The sequence below is a fragment of the Miniopterus natalensis genome, chromosome 11 (genome assembly GCF_054644295.1).
Source record: "Miniopterus natalensis isolate mMinNat1 chromosome 11, mMinNat1.hap1, whole genome shotgun sequence".
NCBI classification, from domain to species: domain Eukaryota; kingdom Metazoa; phylum Chordata; class Mammalia; order Chiroptera; family Miniopteridae; genus Miniopterus; species Miniopterus natalensis.
The window spans coordinates 74,664,243-74,690,982 of NC_142091.1; the positions used below are offsets into that span (position 1 = coordinate 74,664,243).

The window sequence follows — 26,740 nt, forward strand, 5'->3', positions numbered from 1 at the left end:
GGGGCAAAGGATCAGGGTTTAATCTCAGCGCCCCATTCACCAGCTAAGACCTCTCTGGACCCCAGTGTCCCTGACAGAGAAATGGGGATGATCTCTGCCACAAAGGAAGCATTTCTTGTTGGCCAGAGCTGGAAAGCCCAGGAGCCTTGAGTCTTAAAGGGGAGACAAAGTTTGTGCTTGAGTAAGACGGTCTCCCTCCCCCTCCAACCTCCGACCCAATGGTTCCCCTGGTCTCAGCTTCTGGGGCCAGAGGTGTCAGTGAGAAGCCAAGTCTGGGCTGTGGGTAGCTTTGCTGACCCAGGTGGGGAAGCCAGGTGGGCTGACTCTAGAGCAAGGCCTTGCTTGAGTGAGGGGACGATAGCCCTCCATGAGACCTTTGGGGCTCAGCCCCCCTCCTGGCCCTGTCTCTGACCTGCTCTATGGTCCTGGGCACATCCTGGCCCCCCTCTGCCCAACAGTGTCCCCATCGGACTGGCAACTGTGAGCTTGGCTATCCTGAAACCAAGCAAGGGGGCAATCAGTTGGGATGTACGTGGTTTATTTCATGGGTTTATACACCGGAAAGGCCTCTGGGTCCTGGCTGCTCCCTCCCGCCCTGGTCTGGGTCCGCCCACATGAAAGGGAAGTAACGCTGAGGGGCAGGCAAATGCAGGGTGTGGAGCTGGGGGGCCAGAGGTCTAAGACTCCAGTGTCCCACACGTGGTCACTTGGGCCCTTGAATGTGTGAATAAATAACCCAGATCCAGCCACAGTTTAGGCCTCACCACAGTCCAACTTGAGGCTGATGCTTCGGGCCTTGCCCCGGGCCAGGGTGGTGGGCGGTGTCCCTGGGCCCTCTCGCTCCGCCTGGCTGGGACCCCTTGAGCGAAGCAGCTGGCTCTGTTTGCGGAGGAAGTCCACAGGGGCAGCCCCACCATAGCTGCTTTTGGCCAGGGTGGCCCTCGAGGGTCCCGTGGGGGCATGAGGGTGGGCGCCAGCTTCCAGTTGGCCCAGGTGGGCCACATAGCCATCTGACAGGAACTGTGGGCAGAGGTGGGCAGGGGTGAGGGGATGGTGGTCTCTGGCCCACACACTACCCTCCCATCCTCTCCAGGCTCCTGGTCAGTGCTGGCTGCATCCTAGGCTCAGCAATGCCTGACCCAGGGTCTTCTCAGCAGATGGGAACCTCAGGATGGAAGCCGGGCATCTTGGCTTCACTCCTAGCTCTGCCCCTATCTAGGCCTCAGTTTCCTCATCTATAAAATGGGATTCTTTGGGGCAGGTAATAATAGCAAGCACTTTTTGTGCCCAGCCCTGCCCGCGTGTTGATGTGCAGTAAGGCACATGATCTTCATGAGAGCTGTCAAGGTCAGTGCCATTTTATTGTTTCTACCTTACAGACAGGAAATTGGGGTTTAGAAAGGTCAAGGCCCATGCCCAGGGCCATGCCACAATGGAGCCAGCACTCCAGCCTCAGTTGTCAATACTGGTCTGCCCAGCAGCTCTAAGCTGCTCATGATCCCTGTCCTAGGAGGAGCCTAGGCCCCTGAGGCCAGCCAGCCTTCCCATAGTTCCCCCCTCAGGCTCTTAACACAGGAGACCCAGGCTCCCAGTCCTTGCCCTCACTTGGCCCTTACCTGGCACTGTGCTTGCAGCTTCCGCACGGCGCGGCCCACGATGTAGGTCTGGCTCGGGGGCAGGCCCAGTGCTGCATATACGGCCACATCTTTGGGGGACCCATAGCCAGCCACGATGTTCAGTTCCACCTGTTGTGAGTGAGGCCAGTCAGCCACCCCTGGAGCAGGGTGTGAGGCTGGGGGTGGGGCCTGGTGGGCGTCCTGGGTCAGACAGTTCAGGGAGCCAAGCTAGTTGGACAGAGGTGGGCAGAGTCCTACATCACCAGGCCCTGATGGGAGGCAGGACCAACTGGATCTCTCTAGTTGGCCCTAAGGATCAAGAGCCCTTTGGAGCATGAAAGGGCAGGACCAGGACCACAGGGACCTTTCCTATCAGTTAAGGTCCCGGAGATGGGTCGAGGCCAGAGACGGGACCCTTCCCAGTTGCCGCACCTCCTGTACCAGGCTCTGCAGAAACATTGCTTTCTGGCGCAACGGGTCGTGGGTGAGGCCATCACAGAAGGAGACGACGCCGTGGGGGAAGTTGTGCTGCGACAGCCAGGCCACCACCCGGTGCTTCTGCATATCAGGCCGGCCGGTTACGTACACAATCAGATAGCCGGCATCCTGCCAGTGCCTGGGGGGTGGGGGACAGTCAGCTCCAAGTGCCAGGGTTGGGAGCCGGCCTCCAGGGTGAGCCCAGCGGCGGCTGCTCCTACCTGACCACATCCACAGCGCCGGCGCGCACCTTGGGGTCGCTGCCCATGATGGAGACGCTGGCAGTGAAGGAGCCATCTATGCTGAAGACCACGGCCTCGGTGCCACGGGCCACCACGGTCAGGCAGCACTCAGCGTAGGTATGGTCACCCCTGCGGCCCACAGGTGATGTGAGCAGTGTAGTGGCGACGCCCGGCTGAGCCCCCCCGCAGGGGGCTGGCCCGCCACACGCTCACCTGACCATCATTCGCACCGGGTAGACCCCAATGCCCAGCGCACGCTCAGGGGGCACCGGGAAGGTGAGGCGGCCGGAGCTGTTGGTGACCTCAGTGCCAAAGTGGATCCACTTGCCAGACAGTGGCTGCGTCATGACATAGACGTCCACCTGGCGAGGAGGGGGTGGGGGAGAGCGTCCATGGGGCGGAGACCCTGTGTACCCCGTGACTTTGAATGGAGGACGGCAGAGGCGGGCCTGTCATCAGGGGCGGATGAGGCCACGGCTGGGGGTGGGGAGGTGGGGGAAGGGGCACGATGATGCAGGAGGCAGGAAGGGAGCACCAGCTTGGGGGCCACATCTGTGATGCGGGAGGTCCACCCTGGGCCAAGGCCACTGGGTCCTGACCTTCTCTCCGGTGAGCGTGACCACGTCCAAGGGCCCATACATGAAGCGCCCGTTCAGCACCTGGGGGCGGCCCTCGCACACCACTGTGTCGTTGGCCCTGTGGTTGGAAGTGACGTTCTGGAGGGAGGAGACAAAGCCAGATGTTGGGGATGTGGCTCAGCTGAGGACGGGGACCAGTGCCCAGATGGCCGGGGCCAGAGGAAGCGGGGCCACTGCTGGACAGGGGCGTGGCCCGAGGGGTGGGCGCTTTTGCCAACCTCGGCCTGAGGACAGGAGTGCCTGTGTGCCAGGCCCGAGGCCTGTGGTTCTGAGGGGGTGGAGCCCTGACGGGATGGGATGCAGGCGATGAGCTGGGGTGGGCGAGCGCCCATCGGAGGCCTAACTTGCTGGGGGAAGGGGAAGAGACCAGTGGCTCCCAGGGGCGTGGTCGAGGTATGATCAGGTGGGGCCAGGACCATATGGGGTGGGGCGCCAAGGCCAAGGCCGCGGGAGAGGGGCAGGGCCTCGCTTTTGAGGCCCAAACGGCAGGGCACCTACCCGGATCTTGACTTGCGTGCGCCTGCGCTGCCACTTCTCCCTGGGGAAGGCAGGGCTGTAGATGGACGGCTCCTCGCATTCGGCCAGCTGTGGCTGTTCCTTCTCGATCACCTACACAGGGCCGGGCTAGGTCGCGCGAACAGGTCCTGGGGCTGCCCCTGGCCCACCCCAGCCCCAGCCCGCAGCTCCCCACCCTCGCCCAGTCCCACCCCCCGCCCCGTATCCCTGGCCCACCTGGCGCAGGATGAAGGCTACCACATCCGCGGACTCCCAGTAGCTGGCGTGGAAGAGGTGGGGCAGCGTGACCGTGGGGAAGGCGGTGAGCGCCTCGGGGCAGTAGAGTGAGTAGTCGATCCGCTTGGTCCCCCACCATCGCTCCAGGACTGCATGGCCACGGCGGGCAGGGAGTCAGGGTGGCCTCCCACCCCGTGCCCACCTGCCTGGCCCCTGGGTGCTCTTCCCTCCCCGCTTTCCTCCAAGCCTGCTTGGCTGAGTCTGGGCTGGGTGCTGGCCGAGGCGGGGTCCAGAGCAGCCGCTGGGGGCAGGGGTGATCCAGCTGGGCCCTGGCAGTGGAAGAGGGGTGCCCTCCCCACACTGGGTGGCTGGCTGGCTGACTTACTCTTAACCACCTCACTGGTGGTGCTGGGGGCCGCTGGCTGGGCCTGTGGCTCGGTGCCTAGCTCACTGCCCTTCCAGAAGGCACCACTGGTAGAGGTGGGCGTGGAGGGCACCAGCATCTCCAGCTCCTCCAGAAAGAGGCCTGAGTGGATCTGCAGAGTGTCCGCTGGGGAGGGGGGGAAGCCTCAGCAGCAGGCGGGCCAGGCTGCCCTCCTGTCTTCCCGCCAGGGGTTCGAGCTCAGCCCCCACGCCTCCACCACCTTCCCTGCCAGCCCTCGGGGCCAAGTCTCGGCTACGGCTGAACTGCTCCACATCTGGGTGGAGGTGAAGCGTGGGGGCATCTCTCCCCTGAGCCTGCCCCAGCAGCCTGCTGCATTCTTGCCTGAATGAATGCCTGTCACCACCACCCCAACGCAGGCACTTGCCTCCTGGGGCCAATTGCACACAGGTACACGTCCCACATCGCTATGTGACACAGTGCCTATGGACCCGTAATGCAGGCCTACACATGCACAGCAGCCCCACCCCTCCACTGTCGGCTGCTCTCACACTGGCACCCAGTGTCACTCTGCCCCTAGTCTGGTCATCAGCACTGCTCTCTATGCCTGGACACAGAATGCCAGAGGGCCTGGGGGATGCAGACCTCCCAAGGGGCTGGGGTAGGGCTCCCTGGTCCTGGGAACAGTGACCTGAGAGGCTACCAGTGATGTGGGAACTACCTCACGTCTCTTTGGGTGAGGGGGCCCATCCCCAGCCCTCCTCCCCCTTCTCCCCTTTATCTCGGTTGGGGGCGTACCCAGCAGCAGGGACGTGCCATCTCCCAGGGGGAACTTCTGGTAGCGGGGTATGGCCAGTGGGGCGATGGCGTGGAACTTGGGGGCCAGCAGGGGCTCCAGACGGCAGGCGCAGGGGTCGGCCGCATGGAAGAGGTTGTAGATCTGCTCACAGGCTGGGCGCATCTGGGCCACTGGTATCCGGGAGATAAAGCGGGGGGGAGTTCATATGGGCATTCTGGGAGGTAGGGGGCGTGGGAAGCAGCACCCTGACATGCTGTGTGACCCTGAGCCAGCACTCCCCCAACTGCTCTCCCTGGGAGGCCACCAGGGTCCTGCTTAGTGAGACGGATCTCTTGGCTAAGAATAGGTCAGAGCCTTCGATTTGCTGAGGTGGCTCGGGAGGAAGTTTCCCGTGCTTGGACCCTCTTCTCACACACAGCATCTGCGGGCGCGAGTTCCTCCTGGTGCACCGCGGAAAACCTGGCATTGGCAAGTCCCTTCTTTCTGGGCCACAGGTTCCCCCTCTCTAGCCAGGCCATTTTATGGGTGGGGGGGGGGGATAGGTGGCAATTACGCCAGCGTCTCAGGCGAGGTGAATTTGGAGGAGCTGGGGGAGGGGCGGGTGAAGGACAGGGCTCACCCTCCAAGGCAGGCATCACGGTTTTGCGCAGAGCCAGCACCAACCCCAGCGGGGAGCCGAAGAGAAAGAAGCCGGAGACCTTGAAGTCCAGGCGCACGGCGCTGATGGAGCCATCAGGACCCTCAGAGGGGGCTGTGGGTGGACAGGAGGCTGTGCTTGCCCGCCTTGGCTCCCCAGAAGAGGAGGAAGTCGTGGGGGCCACCTGCAGGCTGTGGGGGAGGGGTGCTCAGTGCTGCTGTCCCGAAAGCCCAGCACAGACCCAGGGTGGGGATGACGGGGCAGGGTTGTCACCTGTTCTGAGAGCCCTCGGGTTCAGGATTGACCATGTCGCTGGGCAGGCGCTGGGTGGCCAGGGCTGAGGGCTCTGGGCTGGCCCGGCCCAGCCCCTCCACCCCATCTGCTAGGGGGTCCCTCACTGGGCCGACCTCTGGGGAGAGCAGCTCATTGTTCTAGAAGGAACAGGGGACAGAAAATCCTCAGGACTGGAGATGCTGTGATTTCTACTTATTTGGAAGTGAGGAGAGAGGCTTGGATGTTGGGCAGGGAGTCAAAGAAAGTGGGCGGGCAGAGCCCCAGAAGGGACAGATCAGGGCAGCAGGGACCTGTCTGCCAGAGGTCATGTTCCAGGGGGCAGAGCCCTGGAGATGGAGAGACACCACCCTCCCGAGGAGGCAGGGCCCGGCCACACTGACCATGCTCCCTCTGCGGCTGCTGCCCCGGCTCCCTGCGCCTGCGCTGGCACTGTGACAGAGTGCGTCAAAGCCCAGGATTCCACCGACGCCATCTCCGATCAGCACCACCTAGGGGAGAGGGTGGCACCATCAGGAGGCGCCAACAGGCAGACAGAGGGCTCCAGGGCAAGCTCCCGAGGACGTCCTGGCTCCTGACCTGTCCGCAGAAGCCAGCGCCCTCCGACGAGCGCAGGAAGGCGGCGTAGGCCTGGTTGGTTCGGGCGATGACAGTGGCCACAGCGCCCTGGTATCGGGCAGATGAGGTGGCCAACAGCGGCAGGGCAGCCAGTGGAATGTGGTCCTGGGAGCGGGACAGGCTGTCCCCGTCGTGGCTGTAGGGGCTCAGGCTGGAGGAAGAGGGGGTGTGGTGGGTGGGTGGGGCCTTCACACCCCCTCCAAGTCCCCTTGGCCTGCTGGCAAGAGGGGCCTTTGTGGGCAGTGTCAGCACCCCAGGGGCCTCTGCGATGAAGCCATTAACTGGAAACCGAGGTGTCCGGCTTTCTGGGCTCCTCCCCACCCCTCCATGGGGTCTTCCTGGTCCCCGGGGCCCCCAGGTGGATCTCTGCAACCTGGGGACCCTGTGTACCCCCCGCCCTTCCACTCCCGACCAGTACTTGGAGACAAGGGCGTAGGCAGCAGCACAGACGGGTGGGCAGGGCACCAGGCGCAGTGCCACGTGGCCCAGGGCCTCGGGGAAGTGGATGCGGGTGACAGCCTCGAAGGCCAGGCTCAGCGTCTGCACGTCTGCCTGCTTGGAGTTGGCGTCGCCGGGGCCGGAGTCCAGGATGTTGCCACTATGCAGAATGAGGAACAGGGCGTGCACCGCGCACGCCTCGGCCCCCAGCTCCCCAGCGCCGTCCGGGCCCTGCGGGGTACAGCGGGGTGCCGGGGTGTCAGAGCGGCGGCCTGGCAGGCGGGTGGGTACAGCTGCAACACGGAGCGGCTGGTCATACACACCTCTGAGTCCCTGGGCCCTCGGACCCCGTCCCTCATATCCTTGGTGGCCTCGGCTCCGGGATCTGTAGGACGGCACAGCCAGTGAAGGGGACTGAGGGGCCTCTGGGGGTCCCTTCATCGGACGCTTCGGATTCTCCTGCTCTTCCGTCTGCCTGAGTGGCACCCCGCCCCAACTTGCCCTGCCCTTCTCTGACTCTCCCAGGCCGTGTCACATCTCTGTGCCGGTCCTCTGCCCCCAGGGATGCCTGTCCCCGCAGTGCCCGTTTGCCTGGAAGAGTCTTTCTAATCCTGCCCTGTCCAAAACGGTAGCCACTATCCACGTGTGCCTATTTAAACCGGAAAGAATGAAATGTAATACAGTTCGAGCTTCAGTTTCCCAGTCACACTGAGCACATTCCAAGTGCTTGACAGCCACACGTACCTAGTGGCTCAGACACTGTCACCTCCACAGAGAGTTCTGTTGGACGGAGCTGGTCCAACCCTTCAAACTCCAGCTGAGATACCCGCTGCCGTGTGAAGGCCTCCGGGCCTCCGCATGGATCCCTCCATTCTCTGTGCTGCGTCTGAACCTGGAGTACACTCCAGCCATCCTCCCACCCACCCATCATCCACTCACTAGCCATCTGTGCACTGAACGAGCACCCTCTCGGGACCGACATTCATCTCAGGACCCCACTGAATTAGGACTGACTTGTTCTCCGAGTCCCCACCGCGTGTGGGGTGCTGGCAACCGAATTCCGGATCTTTACCTGGCGCCCCCTCAGCTTCCATCGGGGGGGCGAAGGCATCGATGAAGTCGTTGGAGTTCCACTTGGTCATCTCCTTGGGGAAGACCTCATCACTGTCCGAGAAGCCTTCTGAAGGGACAAGGGGCTGAGTCATGGGGTGGAAGAGGCTTCTCAGGGACACCCCCCTGCACCGGGGCCCGCAGTGCCCACCGTGGGCATCAAAGAACTCGTCTTCGGAGCTGTTCTCAGAGTCCCGGGCGATGTTCTGCATGCGCCACTCAGACAAGCTGTGAGGAGACACGCCCCCTGCGGGAGCACACGGGTGTCAGCACCAGCCCGCCAGCCGGCCTGAAGGTGGCTCCCTCCCGCCCGCGCCCAACCCGCACCTCCATGCTGGGATGAGTAGGAGGAGCGGGATGACGAGGACCACTGCTTGCCGAAGCTGGCATCGGGTGAGGCGTCGGGGCCAAGGGGCGCCTCAGGCCCATCGGGGGTGCCCGCTCGGCCGGCCCCAGCCTGGGCCTCGGTGCCTGGCTTCCCGGGGGGCTGGGCCTCAGGCCCCTCGCTGTCCAGGACGCACTTGGCCATGCGCTGCGCCAGCATGCGGGCCGTCTCCTCCTCCAGCGCCCGGATGTCAGCCATGCTCAGATCTGTCCACTCGTCCTGCCAGCACCAGGCCTGGCGGTGAGCCCGCAGCATCACCCGACGAAGACCTGTAGGTGCCCGGGCATCAGAACGACGCCCTCCCCACCCTGGGGTTCCCTGCCACAGTGTCCACGCGCCCAGCCCTTGAGGCTGGTTAATAGCTCCCCTGGGCACACCACCTACCCAGAGCCACAAAGGAGGGCAGGGTGTGTGCCACCCAGGGGATGGGAGTGGAAAGTGGGGCATTTGTCTTCTTGCCCCACCTCCCTCCTAGCCCACTGCTTCTTCCATCCCTCTGGACACCCCAACTCTGAGCACTGACAGCCGCCCCCCAACCATAGGAAGCTGGAACCAATGCTTGTTTTCGCTCTTTCATCTGGCTCCCTGCTGACTACTTCAGAGGCGTTAACAATAAATGAAATTGTTGATGGTTAATGAAGGTGTCAATAGTTCATGGAAGTGTTGGCACTTAATGAAAGTCGTATCGAAAGATGATACTCAATCTGGGATATTTTTATCTTAAGCAGAGAAATAAAGTTTGAAAACCTCAATATCTAGGAAACACAGTAACGATGGTTGAATTATAATGATAAACTTCTGGAAAGGAATATATCAGAATCTTAACAGTGGTTATATGTGGGTGATTTGGTATTTTTCCAAATGTAAGACAAGGAGCCTGTATTGCTCTTGGAGCTAAATTTCCTCATCTGTACAGTGGAGATAACAGTCCTTACCTTGAGGGGTGTCATCTGTGCTAAAGATCTTGCGTGAAAAATGATTAGCAAAGGAGCTGCACGTTGTGACCAGCATGAGCTTTTAACATCTGGCCCAAACTCCCCCTTGTCTACAGAATGGAAAATGAAGGAGCAGAGATGGGAAGTGGCTCACTGGGGGTTCCATGAGTCTGTAGTAGAGGGGAACCCAGGCCCCCGGCCATCCCCTTCCAGGCTAGGGATCCCTCTAACTGCAGCCGGCCCACCCTCAGACCTGGGAGGTGGGGCGGGCCTGAGCTGCAGGAGCTGTGGGGTTGGATTTAGGGTGGTATGAAACAGGGGCTCCTGATACCACGGCCAGAGGATGGGTCTCTGGGAGCTGGGGTGGGAGGGACCCTGAGAGAATGACATCAGAGTCACAGTCTCAGCCTGCACTTCTCAGCACGTTGCCAGTTAGGGCTGGTGACCCTCCTGAAGGTCTCAGCGTCACTTGATGGACCAAACAGGATAGAATCTTAGACCTCAAGACCATGTCGCCAGCTTCTTGCCCTCCTGACTCTTACCTGTACCCCAAGGCTAGGCTGTGCAGCTCCCCTCTACCTCAGCACTCACCACATCAAGTGGAAATGACGGCTTTAAGCTTCTGTGTCCCATGTAGCCTGAGAGCACCCTGGCTCTAACGCCGGGGCTGGCGCACGCTGGGTAAACAGAACCTCCCGCGGCTGGGTGCTCACCGACATCGTGGATGAACTGCTCAATCTTGGCCTGCATGCCCCAGTATCGGAATTCGACCTTGCACAGTTTATAGGCGCACATGAGGGGCCCCGTCTGAGCCGCCTTGCGCGCCCAGTCATCAGCCAGCGGTCCTCGGCCTGTCTTCACGGAGCGGTACAGCCGGGGGTCCTCTTCTGCCTTGTACTCGCCTGGGGCCACCGCATCCCGCACGATGTCGATGGTGTCTGAGGGGGTTCCAGCAGCACTGAGCGCCACCCGCCTCCTCCCGCCCCTGCCATCCCTTCCCTGCCTCGGGATCAAGAGGGCAGCCTTTTGAAGACAAAAAGCCAAGGCCCAGGGAGAGCCTGGGACTGGTCAGAGGCTGCCCATCGAGGCCTCAGGTGGCCTGAGAGGATCTTCAGGGTCCCCCCCACTGGCTCCAGGCCTCACCCAGGATGCGCTGTCTCCTCTCAGCCCCACTCAGGTTAAAGACGTTCGGCTGCTGCCCCCCATCAGGCAGATAATAGGTCTCTATTTCAATGGAGAATTTTTCCACAAAGGGGCAGGTGTACCTGGGCAGAGGGTAGGGGCAAGGGTCACTACTGTGCCCACCAGGGCTATTCTCCTTGTGGCCCCAGGCCCGCCCCTCCCACTCACCGGGTTCGCGTGTAGGGATAAGCATTCCAGGACTCCTCCTCCACCTGCAGGGCAGCCTTGGGCAGCAGGGCCCGGAACCAGCCTGGGATGTGGGAGCCCACGTGGTACACCTTGTGTGTGTACTGCCCGCTGCCGCCAGGCCCATCTGTGTAGGGCCGGTTGGCCAGGATCTCCACACCACTGCCCTCACCGCTCGACTCCTCCCGGCTCTTTTTCTGTAGTCCAGGGCAGAGCAGAATTGGAGCTCAACCCCAGCGCGGCTCCTGGGGTCCCCGGCTTTGCCTGGCCCCCTGCACAGTTCTGGGGCCGGGGTCACAGCCCCTGTGGAGTCCCCCACGGGTTCTGCAGCCCAGCACACATTCAAGTACCTACTGAGTGTCTGCTTTAGTCCAGGCATTGCTGAGGATTATGTTAATTAGGACATGTTGATGAGCAGAGCAAAGACCCCCGCCCTTGGGGAACTTACGTTCTAATGCGGGGAGACAGACACAGAAAAAAGCAAATTATATGGTATGTTAGAAGGGAAAAAAGGGCTATGGGAAAAAGAAAGCATAGATTAGGGTAAGGGGGATTGAGTTGGGGGTTGCGGTTTCCATACAGGGTGAGAGAGGCCTCAGGGAGATAACGTGACTGATTTGAACAAGGAGGGGAGGGAGGGTGCTGAGTGAAGGTGGGGTGGGCAAGTCTTCAAGGCAGAGGGGAAGCCAGTGCAAGCTCCTGAGGTGAGCGCATGCTGCACCTGCTCCAGGGGCGGCAAGGAGGCCGGGGTGGGTGGGCTGGAAGAACTGAGGAGAGTAAAAGGGGCCCCCGACCACTCTGAGGACCTGACCCCGGTCCCCTCCCTCTGTGGGACCCCACAACCAGCTCCTGCCACACCCCTTATGGTTTGAGAACACTCAGATCCTGCCCTTTTACAGCTCTGGAGCCCAAACTTGACCTACTCAGTCCCTAGGCTGGATCCTGGCCCTCTCGCCCCTGAAGACTGATCCTAAAACTCAGGGGAACACGTCCGGAACAGACCTCCCTCAAGGGCCTGCACCAGCCCTCTCCCCTCCTTGACAGCCAGCCCTGGCCCATTTTTCTCACAGCCCAAGCCCAGGCCCAGACCCCCCCTTATCCTCTGGGGTCCCTGCCTGCCCCTCTATTTCACAGTTTGGGTGCCTGATCCTCACGCCATCTCCCTGACTTGGGCTTGCCAGGATCCTGCACCCTCCGGGGACCCCCTCCCATCCTTTCCTACCACCCAGGACCCCTCCTCACTCCCCGCCCCACTAATGCCTCCTCACAGGCTCGCTACCCCTAGGGGATTACGGATTCTAAGGCGGATTAGAGGGGATCACACACGGGCTGGGCGCTTGGGGGTGGGGAGGCACCACCAGGATTCTGCCTTTTCCGCCACAGCCCTGACAATCTCCTCCTGCATCTGAAGGGGGGACCTCTCTCTCCTCCCCTGGCCCGAGCCCTGCAAAGCGCCGGAGCGGGACGGGGGTTGAGCCCCAGCCCTGCCCCAGGTGCGGCCTGCGCGCTCCCGCGCGCAAGGGTGAGGCGCCCCGAGCATGGCCCGGCCCCGCGCCCGCGCCTCACCTGGATCATGTAGAGCTGGGCCACCTGGTACTCGTCCAGGCTCATGGGCAGCAGGATGTGGTACTCCTTGATGAGCATCCTGGCGGCGCGGCCCGCGGCGCGGCCTCCGCTCCGCCTGGCGCAGGGCACGCGGCCGTCAGTGCGCGGCGGCGCGCGGTCCCCGGCCCCGCGCGCAGGCCGAGGGGCTCGGGCCGCGGGACCCCATGCCCGGCCGGCCACCGGGCGGCGGAGCGAACCCAGCGCCGCCGGGGCCGGGCGCCGCAGCGAGGCGGATCACTGACCTCTTTTCCGCGCAGACCCCGTCCCCCGCCCTCCCGTCTCCATGGAAACCGCGCGCTGACGCGGGCCCCCCAGAGCGGCCGCGGGGGGCTGGCCAGCCTCGCCTTTCCCGCCGCGTTCTAAGCCCCCTGGAAAAAGCTTCCTTCGGGGACCCGCCCCCTGCAGCCCCCGCGCCCCTCCTTCCGGGCCTGCCTCGCACAACCGCCCCTCGGGGCGCCCCGGGCATCCCTTTCCTGGAGTCGTGGGGTCCCGCGTCCCCCACCCCCTTCGTCCACCTCAAACCCTGTCTCCGGGGAGTCTCTCCAAGGAGCAGCCGCGTGCGCCCCTCCTCCTAGCATCTGTCAGTGTTCCCCACCCCTGACACGCGAGCCTGCCTCCCCGGACAGGGGGCTACCCCCTCGCCCCGGGCCTGCCCCCTCCGCGGCCGGCAGCCGGCAGCCGGCGCTCGGCGTCCCCTCCCCAGCATCCTCCCAGGGTCACTCCTCCGGGCTGCGGCAAGAGCGCTCCCCTTGGTGCCCCACGGGCTTCGGCTCTGCGACCTGCCGCGCTCACCCGCGCCCCGGGCCGTAGCAGGAGCCCGCCCTGCCCCCGCCCCGCACCCCGCGAGCGGGCGAGCAGCCCCGTCCCCACTTCCCCCCGCCCCCGCCGCGCTCCCGGCCCGGCCCGGCTCACCTCTAGTCCCGCGCGGGCGCCCCTCACCGGCCCCGGGCGAGGGCGAGCGGGCTACGGGCCTGAGCCCCGAGCGCCCCCGGCCCCGGGCTCCGGTTCCAGCAGTGGCCGGACCCTCGGGAGGCGCACCGCCGGCCCATGGCCCCGACCTTTCTCCCCGTCCGCCCCGGGCGCCCAGCCGGCCCTCCCCGCGCCCGCGCGTCACTGCGGCCGCCCCGCCCCCTTCCTGGGCCCGGCGGGCCCTCCCCACCCTGCGGGGTCCCCGCCCGCGGCGGAGCCCGGCCCCTTCCTTCCCTCCTTCCTTCCCCTGGCAGCGGGGGAAGCGCAGTTCTCCAGATGCCCGTGCTTTTCACTCCCTGTGTGCTTTCTGGAACACTCGAGACACTCGTGGTTTCTGTTCCCACCCTGGCGGCAGGGTCCCACCCTCCCCGGCCCTCAGGGGAAAGGCATCCTCCCCCACTCGGGCCAGAAGCTGGTCTCCGACTTGCCTCTACCTGGGGTGAGGGCTTCCAGCGCCCCAGGTCTCTAGGGTCATTCAGCTACACACCCAAGCAGAGGCCTCAGTCGATCCTCGGACTAGTCCCTCTCTGTGGGCCCACCTATACCTTCCGGGTCGACAAGCGTGGCCAACCAGCCACCAGACCTTGGGCAAAGGCTAGGGCACCTGTGGGCTGGGCTCGTGGGACCACACCCGGTACCCTGAAAGCCCTGGGACGGTGGACTGCAGCACCCATGCTGGAAGCCAGCCCTCTCCCCTTGGCGCTGCTTCACAGGCGCTTGCGGAGGGAAGCAGCAGTGCGCCCTCTCCTCTCCGTGGAGTCAGAGACGGGGCCCATTCAGGGCCTCTGAGGGCTGATTCAGCTTAGGCTGTTAGGGCATTAAGGCAGGAGGGTGTGGCTTAAGTGAACTGGCATTTCCACCTCGCCAGGCGTCACTGCTAATCCAGAGGTAGAACCCTCCAGGCCGAGGCTGACGACTGTCTTCCAGTTGTGGAGGCGGCCAAGGTCCTGCACTGCCCCCTGGCGGCCTCAAGCGAAGCCAGGCGAGACTCAGCTACTGGAGCTCAACTCTTTCCGCTACTTAAAAGCTGGGAAGGCTGAGCGCGGACAGGCGCAGGGTCCCTCCCAAGGTCAATGGACAGGAGGAGGCAAGGTGAGGCCAGGCTCAGTCGGCCTCTCTCCCACCCACTGCACCACTCTGAGTCTTCTCTTTCCCTTTTTCTTCCCAGCCCACCCGGGCTTAGCGAAAGTACCAGGCTCACAAAGGCTAAGAGCTGAGAGAACAACTTCAAATTATCTTTTATTTATACAAAAAGAGCATGGTTAGCAAAAGACACACTGAGAAAAGAGAGGCTATGGCCCAGGAGACAAGGCAGGGAGGTGACAGGCTTTCTCAGGCCCTGCGGGGGGGAAGGGGGTCTGGGACAAAGTGGTGAGAAGTCCTGGGTAAGTGCTGAGTGGTGGGGGCCACAAAAAGAAGAAAGCTCCAGTTGGATCAACACTGCTGGCAGCTCATGAGTGGGACTCACAGTGACCTCTCTGCTAAGTATTCCAGGGGTCCCATGTTAGTGCTGCCAACTGGAGTAAGAGCCACCCCCTGGTTCCTGGACGGCACCCACCAAGGGACACAGGACAGGAAGTGCAACTCAGGGTGAAGGCCAGGGAGAAGCAGGTGCCCTGCAGTGGCCCGGAAAGGTCCAGACTCGGAGGTGTAGGTGCTTCCTGTTACGTGCGGGCGTTTCGCTCTGTCTCTGCCAGGCACTCTCTGACTAGGGCCCGGGCATGGATGATGCCTGGGGTGGGGTGGGAGTGGGGATGGGGAAGTAACATACAGGGTCTCAGCAACCCTCCACTCCCACCCACACCCTCCAGAAGACCCCTCCCTCCCCACCCCCTTTCCTTTCAGTAAGAGGGACCGTAATCTAACCAAAGGCTAGATGATACTGGAGGTTTGGCTAATGCTCAGATTTACCCTGTTGAACTACAAATTCCCTGGAAATCGCCTAGATTTTAATTCAGTTCAATACACCTATGCACAGTGATCCTGGCCCTAGTCTAGGCCTGGCTCAGGCGGCCTCCAGAGGTCCTTCCTCCCCGGGTGGGGGCGAGGGCCTGGCCTCACTCACCTCTCTTCAGGCGCTCCATGGCGCTCTTGCTGCCAGCATAGGTGGGTCGGATCTCTTTGCCCATCTCCTCTATGACCGACAGCAAGTCCGTGTAGGTGCTCTGGGAGCCCTGGGTGCCGGGTGGCTTCATCGCCTATGTCAAGAGAGAACAGGGCAGCAAGCTCAAGCCCGGGGGGGGGGGCCTCCAGTCCCCAACCACAGGCAGCCTCTCGGCCCCACTCACCTGCACATAGCCCATGGAGGGCGGTCCAAAGTCGTTAAACAGGGGTCTGAAAGGGGCAGCGGCTCCCGGCACCGAGCCCGACGGCGACGGTACACTTCCGGCTGCAACAGGTTCGAGTTAAGAGGTCAGCGCGGGGCAGGGACATCTCCCCGAGCTCCAAGCCTCCAACCGGACTCGCCCGATTCCTTCCGAAAGGGATGCTCCGCTCCGGGCAGCTCAACTTCAGGGACAAACCCCTCCCCCTGCACCCCACCTGGCCCTTACGTGACCACGCCCACTTCACAGGCCAGCAAACTGAGGCTCTGGGCGTGTAGGCGACAGGCCCGCTGCTGCGGAACTCGGGCCGTCTTCTTTTCGAGATCTCGACCGCCCGGGCAGGCGAGCAGGGATGGAGCTGGATCCTCACCTGTAGGAACTGGGGTGCCGGGCCCAGGGGTGCTGGAGCCCGGGGTGCTGCTGGGGGCGGGGGCGATCGGTTTGTAGGACATCCCCAACTCCTGGGTGCGGCGGACGTCGGCCGGCCGCTCCTCCGGGGTTGGCTGCCTGGCCACTCAGCTGCGCCCTGATTGGCAGGCGGGCTGCACGCCCCTAGTAAATAGAGCTCAGGCCGGAAGGGCGGACGGGCTCCAACGCTCTCTCACTCCCGATTGGTGCGCAGAGACGTCACTCGGACCTCCTCATTGCCCGAGACCGGCCCCCACAGGCCGCAACCGCCGCTGATTGGTCGCTGCCTTCCGGACCTCGCACCTGTCTGCTTGGGATTGGGCGGTGGCCGACGCCCTCCGCAATTGGAGAGTTCGCGGCTGCGGCCCGCGCGCTCTCAAACCGATTAGTCCCCAGACTCGAGAGGCGGGGCCTCAGAAGCCGGGACCCGGGGCCGGTCAGCCGCGGTTCGCGTCCAGGGGGGTCGTCGCAGGTGCGGGCGCGGCCCTCGCGCCTCGCTCGCCTCGCTTCGCACGTCAGCTCCGCGCCGCCGGGTCTCGGTCCAGCTGGGGTTGCTGCGGCCTCGGTCCAGGAGGGGTTACTGCCGCCGCCGCCGCCGCCGCGCGCGCCTTTCGTCCGCCCCGGACGCCGGCGGACGCAGGGCTTTGACGTTCCGAGCCCTGCGTCTCACCCCGTGCGCTTTTACGTCACCTTTCGCCGGTTCAACAACCTGTTCCCGATCTGCGCATGCGCCCTCCTGAAGCATTCGCCTGTTCCCATGGAAACTGGCCCCTCACCACCTGCACCGTCGCACGAAGCACCTGGTTCTGGGCTCTGGGCCAGGGTTAGGGCCAAGGGCGACCTCGGGGACCCCGCGACCTGCCGCTCCCGGGCCGCCGCGCCTGGGCCGCATGACAGCAATGGGAGGACCGGCTGACCTTTGCTAAACACTTCGCGCCGGGCGCTGTATGGGAAAGAGCCCCGACTGCAGGCTCGAGGCCCACACCCCCCACGAGCGATTTTCCCCGGGACAAGTCGCCAACCTCCATAAGCCTCAGTTTCTCCGTCTGTAAGAACAGAGACGCCAACAGCTACCTCCCAGGGCGGTCGTGCGCACCGAATGACTATTTATAAAGTGCTTATTGTTCCCCGCGCCTCTCCTGCCCGCTCCAGCGCCTCCAGACCTTCCCGCTTCTGCACCCAGACCCTCCTCTCAGCCCCCCTTCCCCACTACCCCAGGTCTTACCCTCTCCCCGGCACCCTTTCTCCCAGGCTACTTCCCCCTACCACCTCTCCGTCCTTGCGCACCCTTCATGCCCCCAAGTCTGCAGGTTTTTCTCTCCCCCCGAGACATCCTTTCGCTCATCCAGCAAACATTCCCTGGCTCTGTCCTCGATCCCAGGCCTTGCGCTAGACGCTGACATGGAAATGAAGGGCCAGGGCCTCTGCCCGCCAGGAGCGCCCAGCCCCCAGGAAGACCCAGGGCGGCAAAGGCGCACAGCGCAGGGAGGCGGCGGGGAGACTGGGGCAGGGCGCATCGCAGCTCAGAGGACGGGGCTGCCTGGTGACAGCACGGAAGTCTTCCCAGAGGAGGTGGCCTTCAATAGGTGAACACACCGGTGTATTCCTACAGCGGACTATTACTCAGCAATAAGAGGAAATGTATGTAGCCACGAAACGACACAGACAGGCATATTGCTGAATGAAAGAAGCCAGCCTGAAAAGGCCACATGCTGTATAATTCCAATTGTATGACATTCAGGAAAAGGCAAACTTATACAGAAAGTAAATTACTGGTTGCCAGGGGTGCTGAGGGGTAGAAATGAATAGGTGAAGCACAGGGGACTTTTTTTTAGGGCAGTGAAACTATTCTGTGTGATACTGTAACAGTGAAATCAAGACATTAAGCATTTGTCAAAGAGTAAACTGTAATGTGTGTAAATTAAAAAAAAAAAAAAGCCATTTAGGTGGTCAGGGTCCCAGGACGGGATGAAGAACATGACAGAGAATCTAGCTTTACTGCAGACGTACGAAACAGCCTCTCTGAAGGGGTGGGGGGATAAGATGCTAACCTGGAAAGGAGCGGAGTCTGCGAGAACAGAGGCAGAAGGAACTGCACGTAGCCCCAACTCTAGTTGGGGAGGGGTTCCCCATGGGGGTTAACAATTCGGAAACCTGCACACATGCACTAGAAGTGAAAATGAAGCAGACGTAGGGTGACGATTTCTCACTGCTGGAATGAGAAGCTATAGCTAAGCCAGCAGGGAGGCTGGACCAATTCACTCTAGTAGTGGATTGGAATTGGAGGCATCAATGTGAACTCCTGTTTAACTTAATATAGATACAGTTGCTTACATGCAGAAACATTTACAAATGTATATATACACAGGCTAGTGTGCATGTATCTCCTCACTCTGTATCAGCTGGGAGGGCCCAGAAGCAATCTAGCACTCAGGTCTTGCTTTCTCCAATAAAGTGAACCAGAGCTTCTTACAGAAATGGCTGATTCTAGGACTGGGGCAGGAAATATACAACAGGATCCTGGGGTGTTTTGTGGTGCAGACAGTAATAAAGTGCTGAAAACAAAAACAAAACCCCAAAGGAGACTTGAGTTGGGGTGGTGAACACACAATACAATATACAGATGATGTGTTATAGAATCGTACACCTGAAATCTATATAATTTTATTAACCAATGTCACCCCAATAAATTAAATTAAAAAAATAATAATAATAAAGCATTAGGCGGGGGGAACTACCCTACAATGATTGGGGTATGTCAAAGGGAGATAGGAGCCCAATGAAAGAGCTTCTAGTGGTCAAAACCGGGACCATTTGAACAACAGAATAAATAAAATAGTATTGAACTATAACTTAAAGTATAAAACAAATGCCTATGGGCCCATATGGATATAAACACATGATTGGTTGAGTAAACAAATAAATGAAGAAATGGGGGGGAGAGACCAATCTCCCACACAGAAGAATTCCAAGTAGTTTACTTCAATACTCTGCCCTTAAGTGCAGGTTGTGCATAGGGATTTCCTTCCAAAGGGTATATAGTATGTAAAATGAGGAGAAAAAGTAATTTTATTTTAGAAATCTGATAGACTCTGCCTCTAGCCAGCTGGTCAAGGTCAACATCAACAGTGATGTCATGTTGACAGTACCCACCCTTGATATGGATGAGAGCACACCTTGCCTCCGTAAACCCAAACCCATAACCCCAACTAGTCATGAAGAAAGCATCAGGCAAATCCCAATTTACAGACAATCTATAAAATTTCCTAAGTGCTGTCAAGATCATAAAAAACAACCACCAAGTCTGAGAAAGCATCACAACCGAGAGGAACCTAAGGAGACATGGCATCTAATGTAACGTGGTGTCCCAGATGGGATTCTGGAACAGAAAAGGGACAATCCCGAAAAAAACCGGATGAAATCTGCATAAAATATGGGCTTCAGTTAGTAATAATGTATCCGTGTAAGTTCATTAACTGTGGCAAATGTGCCCTTCTAATGTACGGTGTTAATAGTGTGATGATTAATTTTATGTGTCAACTTGACAGGATCATGGGGTTTCCACCCATGTGGTCAAACATGATTGGGGGCGGGGGGGGGGGGAGAGGGAGGCTGTTTCTGAATGAGATTAATATCTGTCAAATAAGTAAAGCAGATTGCCCTTCCCAATGGAGTGGGCCTCATCCAATCAGTCGAAGACCTAAATAGAACAAAAAGGCTGAGTTAAGAGGGAACTTTGCCTGCCTGCCTGCCTGCCTGCTGAGCTGGAACATCAGTGTTCTCTGACCTCAGACTGGAACTTCCACCATCGCCTTTCCTGGTTCTCAGGCCTTAGGGCTTGGACTGGAACTACGCCACGGCTCTCCTGGGCCTCCAGCTTGCTGTCTGCAGGTCTTGGGACTGCTCAGCCCCATAATCACCTGAGCCAATTACAATAAATATCTTTATGTATACATACACATCCCCTATTGGTTCTGTTTCTCTGGAGAACGTGGCCTAACAGGAGAAGCTGGGTGTGGGGTGTATGGGAACTCACTGTACTATGCTGGATATAATTCAGTAAACCTAGCACTGTTCTAAAATAAGTGGATGTAACATCTTGATCTGGGTGATGGTTACCCCCGTGCACACAGGCAAAAATTCACTGAGCTGTACTCAGATTTATATGCCTTACTGAATGTGTTATACTCACACTATTTAAAATAGACTTAGAGTAAAAATCTGAATGTACAGCTTTTCCTGGAAAATCAGAGAGTCTCGTAGCTCTGGACCAGCAGCTCTGACTAGCAGGTGCCCCTCTCGATGGGGAAGGGGCTCTCGGCTCAGCAAGCCTCTACCTACCTGCTCGTCCCTCCTGGCCTGGTTCCTGCTCCAGCTGTTATCTGTTGAGACCTGGGCTGAGAGGGCATGCGTGAGACCTGGTGGGGCTGTGGGCACTTCTGGTGCCAGCAGACACGCTGCAGATAATTAAGTCCATCCTAGCAACTCCCTCAACCCCCCAAACCCCCCAGCCAGGAAGCCTCCCAGGCTGGGGGCCAGAGGGTGGTGGGAGGTAAACCCTGGGCGGGGCTCTGGCCCTCCCCTGGCACATACCCTCCAACGCCTGCAAAGAGGACAGACATCTTGGGCAGCAGCGCCATCTGCGCCAGCTGGTGGAGGGTGGTGGGAGGAGGTTGGCCATGGCTTGTGGTGAAGCTGCTGGCCTGGGGCAGCGCCGCCTCCCCCCCAGGCTCTGCAGACTGGCTGGTGGGAGAGATGGCCTAATTGAGGACTAGGCATTAATTGGGATCGCCCAGGAGAGTGGTGCTGGAGCTGCAGCAGCCAGCCCTGGCACCTCAGGCCCAGGCTCCGGGCCGGGCAGGGCACCGGTGGCGGTCCACCTGCTCTGTCCCCGGGCCATCCTGTCGGCAGCAGCGCTGAGGAGGACCAGGCTTGGGTGAAAGCTCCCACCCGTTCCCGACCAGGAGGTCAGGGCCTGCCTTCCCTCTCAGTCAGGCCGCGCTCTGCAGACCAGGCCTTTGCTGTAGCCGGAAAAGGCTGAGGCCCGTCCTGTGTCCACTCCGACCCTGTGATTCTAGAGCCCCCAGGCCTGAGCGCAAGCCCCACCTCCATGTCACCTTAATCGTATGTGACTTTATGCTTGTCCCTGTCCTCCCACAGACTTCTGGGGCCCGGGAAAGTGGCTGGTTAATCTGAGGACCATAGGGGACCATGGCCAGTTCCTGAACAGGAGTGTCACAAAACACAAGTGATATTTTAGGAAGAATAATCCAGCAGCGTGTGCTACATGGCCGGGAAGGGAGACATAGCAGTGGGGCTGTGTGACCTCTAGCAAGTCACCTAGGCTGGGCCTCTTGGTTTCCTCAATCTGGAAAATGGGGCATGAAGACCAGGCCAGGGGTCCCGTGAGCAGACGTGTCCTTCGGGTCCCCCAGGAAGCAGGCGGTGAGATGACGTTAGGGATGAACGTATGAACGCAAGGCAGAGGAAGGCGAGACAGCGGGGTGGGCAGGAGGGCCTCGGATGTGAGGGGAGCCTGAGGCAGAGACCGCCCAGGAGAGGAGCCTGGAGTCAGGCAGAAATGGGCACGTCCTAGCCGCCCCCCACGCCGGGCCAGTGGCTGGCGGCTCCGGAAGAGCCAGACAGCAGCCCACCAGCTGAGCTGTATTCTGAAGGGACCATCAGCCAGAGCCCGACAGCCGGGATTAAAGCTGGGAAGAAATCAGGTTCTTTCTTGAAGGCTCTGAGCAGCACCCCTGCAGGAGTGAATGGGATGGACCTTGGGAAAAGCCCTCACGCACTTGCTCCACCCTCTAGAGTAACCTGGGACCCGGCCGGGGCCATTCATGGGACAAGGAACCGCGCACACCCGGCTCTGGGAGAAGCAGGGTGGTTCACTCTGCCAGGGACCTTTCCTGGCACTTGCTGTGGGCTGGGCCCGTGATCCAGAGAGGGCCCCTGCTAGCCCAGGGCTCACAATTGAGGGGGTTTGTCGTCCAGGACTTAACTTTTGGGGGCCAAATACTGGGTCCTCCAGGGTAAGGAAGTGAGAGGTGAGAGCCATCTCCCCAGGTCTGAAGGTACTTTATTGTCAGAGAAACAGAGATGGGCGAGGGGCTTGTGGAGGAGTGGGGGTGGGGTGAGGGCAGACAAGGGCATTGCGCACAGGTGGGGGGCGTGGGGAAGAGAGGCAGAGGTCCAGCTGGAGGCAGTGGGCTTCCAGGGACACGCTCTCCGGCGGTGGCTGTGCTCTCAAGTCCTCCCTGCTGCCTCCAGCTTCTGTGCAGGCTCAGCGAGACATCATTCGCACAAACTCTGCCAGGACAGGGCCAAGGTTTTGGGTCTGCTCTCTGGACCCCACTGGGGGTGAGGCCAATATACTGGCCTTGAGGTGTGAGGGGGTGTGGTCAAGGGCAGGGCCTGCAGGGGAGTCTCCTGGATCTGATAGGTAACAGGCCTCTAGGCTAAGAAGAGGGGCTTTGTCTTGTGGGCAGAAAACATCTTGTAACTGAACGATTTTCCTCTTTGCTTTTGCCACCAGGAAGCTCAGGAACAATTTGGGGGCCCACTTTGGAGAATTTCTACTTACTGATTTTCCTTGGCTCCCTATGATTATTTAATCTTTATTTTTCCTCTGTGGGAACACAGTGTAGAGGAAGAGCTGGGTTCTGGATCAGGCTGCCTGCATTCAAATCTTGGCTCCATCTCCCAGCCAGGGTGGCTCAGTGGTTGAGTATTGACCCATGAACCAAGGGGTCCCTGGTTGGATGGCAGGTCGGGGCAAATGCCCGGGTTGTGGGCTTGATCCCCAGTAGGGAGCGTGTGGGAGGCAGGGGATCAATGTTTCTCTCTCATCAATATTTCTCTCTCTCTCCCTCTCCCCTTCTCTCTAAAATCAATAAAATCATATTTTTTAAAAAACCTTGGTTCCATCGACCTCCTTTTGCCGAGCACCTACACTTTCCTAAGAACGGACTTTCTTCTGCTCACGGGGACGCTAGTGGCTCCTTCCTCCCAGGTTCCCGTGCTGATTTCCTGGGAGAGGACTCGGGCAGCCTAGCAGGGCCTGGCACCCAGTGGGGACGCTGCCTTCACGGCTCTGTATCTGTGAAGAAGACTCCAGGGTGTGTGGTGCAGGCGGTACCTTCAAAGTCGATCAGGCCGTCCCCGTTGAGATCGATGTCGTGAAGGATCTCGTCTACCTCCCGCTGGGTGAGGCGCTCGCCCAGCAGGACCTTGAGGGCCGCCCGGAGCTCACCCAAGCTGATGCAGCCGTCCCCGTTGGTGTCAAACTGTGGCAGCATTGGTCATGGCACTGGGTCACCGACAAATCATTCAGCCGCTCAGCCCCTCACTCACAACAGACATGCAGCCCCCCCCCCAGCCCCAGGGGCCGCACCTCTCGGAAGGCATCCCGCAGCTCCCTGACGCCAATCATGTCTGCTGTCTCGGCCAGCAGCTTGGGGCCCATCAGCTCCACGAAGTCTTCAAAGTCCACCTTCCCGCCACCTGGGGGCCACGTTCATCAGGGACCCCTGCCCAGCACTGGCTCTCCTCTGCCCTCCCCCTCCGGCCTGTGCCCTTCCCTCCCTCCAGGCCCCACAGACTGGGGTGTTTTTTATTTTTATTTTTATGGCTTTCCTTAATTTTCCTGAACAATTTGGTTGGGTTCAAGTCCTGGCTCCAATGGTCTGGCTGTGTGACCTTAGGCAAGTCACTTAACCTTTCAGATACTCAATTTCCTCATCGAAAAAATAGGAGTAATGGTCCTTGTCCTGCCCACCTCCTAGGGAATGGTGAGAGTCTCTTGCCTTGAAAATGACCAAGGTCTGGGCTCAGGAGGCCAACCAGCAGGTATCTCTGTGCCTGGGCTGCCCGGCTGCCCCGGCCTGGCCTCTGGAGAACTGGGGATGGGGTGGGTCCGAGGCACATACTGATTTGCTGTGAAATCTCGATGAGCTCCATCTCAGTGGGCATGTAGCCCAGCGTCCTCATGCAGGCGCCCAGGTCCCGGCAGCCGATGTAGCCGTCCCGATCTCGGTCAAACTCCTGGAAGGCGGCCTGCAGCTCTGCCAAGCAGGGCAGGGTCAGTCCTTCCCCAGTGTCCCCCTGGATCCCAGCTGGGATCAACTCACCCTTCTTTCCTTGGTCCAATCATTCCCTCCTAAACATCAGTTTCTCTTTGCTGCCTCAGGGCCTTTGCACATGCTATTCCTACAATTCATCCTTTCAGCAAATAGTTAAGGAGCATCTACTATGTGCGAAGCTCTGCTCTAGGTAGTGGGCATATGACAATGAAGAAAGAAAAAGAAAGGAAGGAGGGAAGGAGGGAGGCAGGGAGGCAGGGAGGCAGGGAGGCAGGGAGGGGGAAATTCTGACTTCATGGAGCTCACATTCTGGAACACTCTCCCCTCCTCTTTGGTCCTTATGTCACCTACTCAAGGAAGTCCTCCCTCTAAATTCAGAGCCCTCCAGCCCATGTATACTCGGAGTTGGAAGCACTGAGCACCATTGGCACTTGTGGGCTAATTGACGTCTGTGTGCAGAGGACACGGGCCTGTCGTTGGAGTTGGCCATGTCTCCCAGTGCTCAACACAGGGCCACACACCCAGTGGGCACCCAGAAGTGTTTGCTGAGTGAATAAATACAAAAGGGGCCCACCACCCGCCTGGTAAATGAGACCAGGCAACTGACAGCTGGGGGTTTTGTCAACCCGTCCCCGCTCAGGTTTGTCCCCAGTCTGCTCGTACAGGTCCCCTGCAGCCCTCTTCTTGCTCCCGGTTCCTCCTGGAGAGGCTGAGGCCCTGCCCGATGGCCCCTCCCATGTGTGCACCCCTCACCCCCCAGAAACTCTAGTTCCTTCCCGAGCTCTTTACCTTCAACCTCCTCCGGCCGCAGCTGCCGGTCCTGAGGGGCAGAGAGCAGTTAGGATTCCCCGCACTCTTGTTTCCTGTTCTTTGGGGTTCTCTGATCAGCCCCACAACGCCATGCACAGGGCCCGTGTCTGACACTGCTCGGACCTGGCTCCTCCCACCCGTTCCTGCCATGGATCTGGGGGTCCGGTTTCCCTCCCTCCCTGCCACCTGCCAGGCCTCTCCCAGGGCCTTCCCACCCCTGCAATCCTCTTCTGGACACAGAGTCCCATTTGCCAGAGGTGGGTCTGGGGTTGGGCAGATCCCAGGCTTGGAGGCCTCAATGTCACCGTCTGTGTCTTAGGCCCCCTGCCACCTCCCTGCCCAGCCCCTGGCAGGCTGTCTCTGACGTTTCTCTGGGTCCCCCTCTGCCCCCCACCCCCCTGGATCTTTGTGCCTTTGCTCCCACCTCCCCACTCAGTCCTCTCCCGGCTACTCAGGGAGAGGCAAAGCGAGGGCAGAGGGCGGGCGGGCGGCTGTACATACAAGCTGGGTGGCCGCGAGGCTGGGCCGCAGGAAAATGCAGGCAGGCCCCACCAGGCTGCTGAGCACCGAGTAGCCCTGGACGCCCGGCCCGGGGCCCCCCTGCTCCTTGGGGCTGTGGTGGGAGCTCCCCAGGCAGGAGCCGGGCCACTGCCAGCGGTCCTGCAGCAGAGCCGGCCATGAGCTGGGGCAGTGGCCCCTCTGCGCCCTACTCACCAGCCTCTCCTGCCTTTGGCACCTCACACAGGAGAGAGGGGCCCTCACCTATCACCCCTCTAGGCTGGAAGGGTCCACCCCTTACTGTTCAGATGGGCAAAGCTGAGGCCCAGGAAGGGCAGAGGACTTGGCCAAGGTCACTCAGAAAGCCAGTGGCAGAGTGAGACCTTGAGCTCAAGCTCCACATCCCCCAGGTCAAGACTGACTAGCAGAGAGCAGGGTCGGCCAGCTGGATGGGCAGCCAGGGGCCTGCTGAGCTTGGCAGGGAGGCCCGGTGGGAAACAGCCCCTCCATCCCCCTGCTGTGCCCACCTCTAACTCCTGCCCGGCCCCACACAAGGCCCTGCCCACCCACCTGACCCTTCCAGGGTCCATCCCAGGCTCCTGGCCTTGGCTTCTCCCCCTCAGCCCTCCTACCTTAGGCCCCCGGTGTTGGGGCCGCTTGGCACAATTCCCCATGAGCCCATGAACCATGCCAGGCCTGGAGTCCCGGGGGCCGCCCGGGGCTGGACCTCAGCGGAGGCTGTGGGCTCCTGCCAGTCCCCAGCTGCTCCCAGTGAGTCTGGGAGCACGGCAGGGGATTTTCCAAGGGTTTTGTGGGGAAGATCGGGGGCGGGTGGGCAGGCGGGGAGCCCTGGGCCTGGGGGCTTGGCTCTTAATCCGGGATTATCTCTGAGCATCTTTGCTGGTGAGGGGGGCCACTCGAGCCCCAAGGCCCCCTGGAGTGCTCAGTCTCCCTGCGTTCACTCCTGAGGGTCTTCCAGACACCCCCTCTCCAGCACCCCTCTCCCCTCACCCCTGCCCCTAATCTCTCCCAATCAGGAGAGATGTGATTTCTTCAGAAGCAGGGCCTGGACCTGAGAGGAGGAAGCCAGGCGCCCGGTGTGCCAGGGTGGTCTGGGGCACCTCCCCCGTCCGAACAGCAGGCGGTACCAGGTGGTATGGACCCTGCGGATCCTCTGCTTGCTGCGTGTCCTGAGGGGCTGCAGCCTCTGCCCAGCCCGGGAGACCCTGCTCCTTCCTGCCAGCACCTCAGCCGGCTCTCGCCGCGGGGACCTGCCCGCCCGCCTGCCCTCGGCACCCCTGCCTGAACCAGCCCCCCGACGCTTGAGGAGCTGAAGGGAGCTGACTCTGGGTGCCAGGGGCCGGCGAAGGG

The 26,740-nt window shown here is 60.8% G+C and overlaps 2 protein-coding genes across 6 annotated transcripts; both read right to left on the bottom strand.

Moving 5' to 3' along the window:
• Nucleotides 1-408: 408 nt before the first annotated feature.
• LOC107537437 (cyclin-dependent kinase 2-associated protein 2) lies at nucleotides 409-16,262 on the bottom strand. Of its 4 annotated transcripts, XM_016213463.2 has the most exons (26): nucleotides 15,937-16,259; nucleotides 15,531-15,631; nucleotides 15,304-15,440; nucleotides 12,235-12,349; nucleotides 10,651-10,865; nucleotides 10,444-10,565; nucleotides 10,014-10,238; nucleotides 8,308-8,634; nucleotides 8,132-8,227; nucleotides 7,943-8,050; nucleotides 7,194-7,255; nucleotides 6,851-7,101; nucleotides 6,394-6,583; nucleotides 6,198-6,305; nucleotides 5,797-5,954; nucleotides 5,506-5,714; nucleotides 4,886-5,056; nucleotides 4,091-4,255; nucleotides 3,706-3,854; nucleotides 3,472-3,582; nucleotides 2,935-3,051; nucleotides 2,549-2,697; nucleotides 2,315-2,464; nucleotides 2,049-2,232; nucleotides 1,617-1,745; nucleotides 409-1,020 (listed from the first exon to the last, which is right to left on the bottom strand). In XM_016213463.2, exons 1-26 carry the CDS (start codon nucleotides 16,016-16,018, stop codon nucleotides 754-756), a joined length of 4,098 nt encoding a protein of 1,365 aa, XP_016068949.2. In that variant the 5' UTR covers nucleotides 16,019-16,259; the 3' UTR covers nucleotides 409-753. The 4 variants fall into 4 exon arrangements, with proteins under 4 accessions (XP_016068949.2, XP_016068915.1, XP_016068917.1 ...); XM_016213429.2 differs by lacking the exons at nucleotides 409-1,020; nucleotides 1,617-1,745; nucleotides 2,049-2,232; ... (18 more) ...; nucleotides 10,651-10,865; nucleotides 12,235-12,349 and adding an exon at nucleotides 14,832-14,974 and having other exon boundaries at nucleotides 15,308-15,440; nucleotides 15,937-16,262; XM_016213431.2 differs by lacking the exons at nucleotides 409-1,020; nucleotides 1,617-1,745; nucleotides 2,049-2,232; ... (19 more) ...; nucleotides 12,235-12,349; nucleotides 15,937-16,259 and adding exons at nucleotides 14,832-14,974; nucleotides 15,795-15,912 and having other exon boundaries at nucleotides 15,308-15,440.
• A 5,907-nt stretch (nucleotides 16,263-22,169) lies between these two features.
• Nucleotides 22,170-26,058, bottom strand: CABP2 (calcium binding protein 2). Of its 2 annotated transcripts, XM_016213436.2 has the most exons (7): nucleotides 26,002-26,058; nucleotides 25,373-25,531; nucleotides 24,851-24,881; nucleotides 23,909-24,043; nucleotides 23,374-23,483; nucleotides 23,119-23,266; nucleotides 22,170-22,289 (listed from the first exon to the last, which is right to left on the bottom strand). In XM_016213436.2, the coding sequence occupies exons 1-7, from the start codon at nucleotides 26,056-26,058 to the stop codon at nucleotides 22,264-22,266; spliced, it is 666 nt and encodes a 221-aa protein (XP_016068922.1). In that variant the 3' UTR covers nucleotides 22,170-22,263. The 2 variants fall into 2 exon arrangements, with proteins under 2 accessions (XP_016068922.1, XP_087678167.1); XM_087822041.1 differs by lacking the exon at nucleotides 25,373-25,531.
• Between the last annotated feature and the right edge of the window lie 682 nt (nucleotides 26,059-26,740).